General features: G+C 51.3%; 1 protein-coding gene across 1 annotated transcript; it reads left to right on the forward strand.

Moving 5' to 3' along the window:
* The first annotated feature begins 160 nt into the window (after window positions 1-160).
* LOC121856879 (collagen alpha-1(I) chain-like) lies at window positions 161-859 on the forward strand. Its single transcript, XM_042352651.1, has one exon. It carries the CDS (start codon window positions 161-163, stop codon window positions 857-859), a length of 699 nt encoding a protein of 232 aa, XP_042208585.1.
* The last annotated feature ends 3,306 nt before the right edge of the window (window positions 860-4,165 follow it).

Here is a 4,165-nt window from a genome sequence, read left to right on the forward strand (position 1 = left end):
GGATGCCAGAGGTGCCAGGTTTTACCAGAGGGTGCCAGGGGTGCTGAGGGCCAGGGGGTGCCAGGGGTGCTAGAGGGTTCCAGGGGTGCTAGGGTGCCAGGTTTCACCAGAGGGTGCCAGGGGTGGGGTGCCAGGGGTGCCAGAGTGCCAGGGTGCCAGGATGCCAGAGGTGCCAGTTTACCAGATGGTGCCAGGGGCCAGAGGTGCCAGGGGTGCCAGGGAAGCAGAGGTGCCAGGGGAGCAAGTGGTTTTAATTACAGAGTGCCAGGGGGGTGCTAGAAGGTGCCAGGGGTGCCAGGGGGCAGGGGTGCCAGGGGTGCTGAGGTTCCAGGTTTACCAGAAGGGTGCCAGAGGGTGCCAGGGTGCCAGGGGTGCTAAGGTGCCAGGGTGCCAGGGTGCCAGAGGTGCCAGGTTTACCAGAAAGGTGCCAGGGGTGCCAGAGGGTGCCAGGGTGCCAGGGGTGCCAGAAGGCCAGGGGTGCCAGGAGCCAGGTTTTACAGAGGGGTGCCAGGGGGTGCTAGAGGGTGCCAGGTTTACCAGAGTGGGTGCCAGGGGGTGCCAGAGGAGCCAGGGCACAGGGTGCCAGAGGGCCAGGGGTGCCAGAGGCCAGGGTCACCAGGGGTCAGGGGCAGGGCCAGGGGGTGCCAGAGGGCACAGAGGGTGCCAGGGGTGCCAGGGGTGCCAGATGGCAGAGGCCAGGGTGCCAGATTGGTGCCAGAGGGCAGAGGTGCCAGAGGGAAGGGCCAGGGGGTGCCAGGGAGCTGCCAGAGGGTGCCAGAGGGCTGGGGTGCCAGGGGGGGGCAGCAGAGGTGCTAAGGAGAGCCAGACACTGACATATGTTAAAACTAATCACTTTTAACCTGTGTGTGTGTGTGTGTGTGTGTGTGTGTGTGTGTGTGTGTGTGTGTGTGTGTATTGCCATATAGGGCCGGACTATATCTTTTATATAATGGAGGAGAATATTAAGGGATGACAGCTATACGTGCAGGTGCATATAGGAGAGAGAGAGAGAGAGAGAGAGAGAGAGAGAGAGAGAGATGTATTATCCCGGTCTTCATAACTACCAGAGGAAACATATTTTGTCACCATCTTTTCTTCAATAAATACATTACTGTTAATATAACGAGTCTGTCTGTCTGTCTGTCTGTCTCTGTCTGTCTGTCGTCTTTCTGTCTCTGTCTGTCTGTCTTCTCTCTGTCTGTCGCTGTCTGTCTGTCTGTCTGTCTGTCTTTCTGTCTGTGTGTCTGTCTGTCTCTGTCTGTCCATTCGTTCGTCTCTGTCTGTCTGTCCGTCTTCTGTCTGTCTGGTTCGTCTGTTTCTCTGTCTGCTGTCTGTGTTCGTTCGTCTTCTGTCCGTCTGTCTGTCTTCTGTCTGGTTCGTCTGTCTTTCTGTCTGTCTGTTGTCTCTCTTGTCTGTTCATCTCTCTGTCTGTCTGTCTGTCTGTCTTCTGCTCCGAGCTACTGTTCCGTCTGTTCTCCTCTCTGTCTGGTTGTCTGTCTGTCTCTCTGTCTGTCAGCCGCCCGTCTGTCTGTCTGTCTGTCCGTCTGTCTGAGTCCTGATCAAAGTGAGACACACATGTACGTATACACACAAGACAAATATACATACATATACATACAAACACAGTAATATACATAAGATATACGTCTGATGTATGTTGAGATGCATATGTGTGTAAGATACATACATACATACATACATACATACATACATACATACAATACATACATACATACATACATTCATATATACATACATACATACATATATATATACATACAATACATATACATACATTCATACATACATATATATACATACAAAAAAAAAAATACGTAATTACATAAAGGATCGACAGACAGATAGAGGCAGACAAAACAGATAGACACACACACACACACACACACACACACACACACACACAATAATGTGGAATGTATATATGATACATACTGTTAACACAGAGGCAGCCATCTAACCTAACCCAACCCAACCCAACCCAACCCAACCCAAACCCAACCCAACCCAAAACCCAACCCAACTCAAACCCAACCCAACCCAACCCCAACCTGAGCCAACCCAACCAGAGCTAACGCAACTAACCCAACCCAACCCAAACCCAACCCAACCCAACCCAACCCAACCTAACCCACAACATAACCTAAACCCCAACCCCAACCCAACCCAACCCAAACCCAAACCAACTCAAACAAACCCAACCTGAACCAACTAAACCCAACCCAACCCAACTCCAACCCAACCCAACCCAACCTGAACCAACCTAAACCCAACCCAACCTAATCCAACCTGAGCTAACCAATCTAACCCAACCCAGAGCTAACCTTGTCGTAGAACACTGGGTGTTGCTTACCTGTCGAATGTTAGCCAATCACCATCTGTCAGGTGAGCGTGATAATAGTGAGGTCAACACAGGTCAGTAATATGTCACAGGATAATAAGTCACGGAGGTCAACACAGGTCAGTAATATGTCACGGAGGTCAACACAGGTCACCACACCTAAAATTAACTCAAAACCTAGCATTCTCCTCCTCCTCCTCCTCCTCCTCCTCCTCCTCCTCCTCCTCCTCCTCCTCCTCCTCCTCCTCCTCCGTGAGAGGTGTTTCAACACCCCCACTTTTCCCTCACCTCCCCTGACTTCACCCCCCACTCTCCTCCATTCCCTCACCCCTCCTCCCCCACTATCACTCTTTCTCACCTCTACACTTCCTCACCTTCTCTCCCTCACCTCTACACCTTTCCCTCACCTTCTCATCATCAACTTGGTCATGAAGGAAAATGAGGGAAGTTGTGTTGGTAGAGAGGAAGTAATGAGGCCACCGCCACTTGACCTGACCTGACCTGACCTAACTTGACCTGACCTGACCTAACCCCTGACCTGACTCCACCCAAACCTAACCTAACCCAACCTGACCCACCTGACCTAACCTGACCAACCTAACCTAACCTAACCGAATCCCTAACCCAACCTAACCTAACCTAACCTGACCTAACCTAACCTGACCTAACTCTAACCTAATCCCTAAAACCTGAACCCAATCCCAACTCAACCACCCAATCCACAACCCAACCTAACCCAATTCCAACCTGACCTGTAACCCAACCCAACCTGACCCAACCCAACCTAACCTAACCCAACCCAACTCCCAACCCATCCCAATTCCAACCTAACCTAACCTAATCCCAACCCACCCAACCCAACCTACCCCAACCCAGCCTACCCTAACCCAACCCAAAACCTCTATAATAAACTAGTGAGACATTTATGAGTAATGAGGTAATCGCCAGCGCAGTGAAGGATATGAGAAAAGGTCCTACTTGATGGTGTAAGATGGTAGGATGTGTGACTGGTCATTAGTTCTTGGGAGGGTCCTTCAGTCTTGGTGATGGATACTGTGTTGGGAGGGGAGGTGGGAAAAGGAGGACAATAGGTGGAGGGAGGAAGGGAAGAGGGAGGTAAGGAAGAAGAGGAGGAGGAGGAGGAAGAGGGGGCGGAGGAAGAGGAAGAGGAGGAGGCAAGGAAGGATGAGGAGGAAGAGGAGAGGAAGAAGAGGAGGAAGAGGGGAGGAGGAAGGGCGGAGGAAGAGGAGGAAGAGGGGGGAGGAGGAGGAAAGAGGGGCGGAGGAAGAGGAAGAAGAGGAGGAGGGAGGCAAGGAAGGATGAGGAAGAGGGGAGGAGGAAGAGAAGAGGAGGAGGGAGGCAAGGAAGGAAGAGGAGGAAGAAATGAGAGAGGAAGAAGAGGAGGAGGGGGAAGAGGAGGAGGAGGAAGAGGAAGAGGAAGGAGGGTATAAAGGCATAAAACATTATCAGAAAGACATCAACATCCTCAGGCACACACCTCACCCACACACACACACACACACACACACCCCTCTCACACACACACCTCTCTCTCTCTCACACACACACACACACACACACACACACACTCTCTCTCTCTTCTACACACACACACCTCTCTCTCTCACACACACACACACACACACACACACACACACACACACACACACACACACACCTCTCTCACACACACACACACACACACACACACACACACGTAACTATATACATTGATTTACCAATATAAATAACAGCTAATAGCCACACGAATAACCTAACCTAACCATAAACATGTCCGGCCGAAGA

The sequence above is a fragment of the Homarus americanus genome, unplaced genomic scaffold (assembly GCF_018991925.1).
Source record: "Homarus americanus isolate GMGI-L3 unplaced genomic scaffold, GMGI_Hamer_2.0 scaffold35018, whole genome shotgun sequence".
NCBI lineage: Eukaryota > Metazoa > Arthropoda > Malacostraca > Decapoda > Nephropidae > Homarus > Homarus americanus.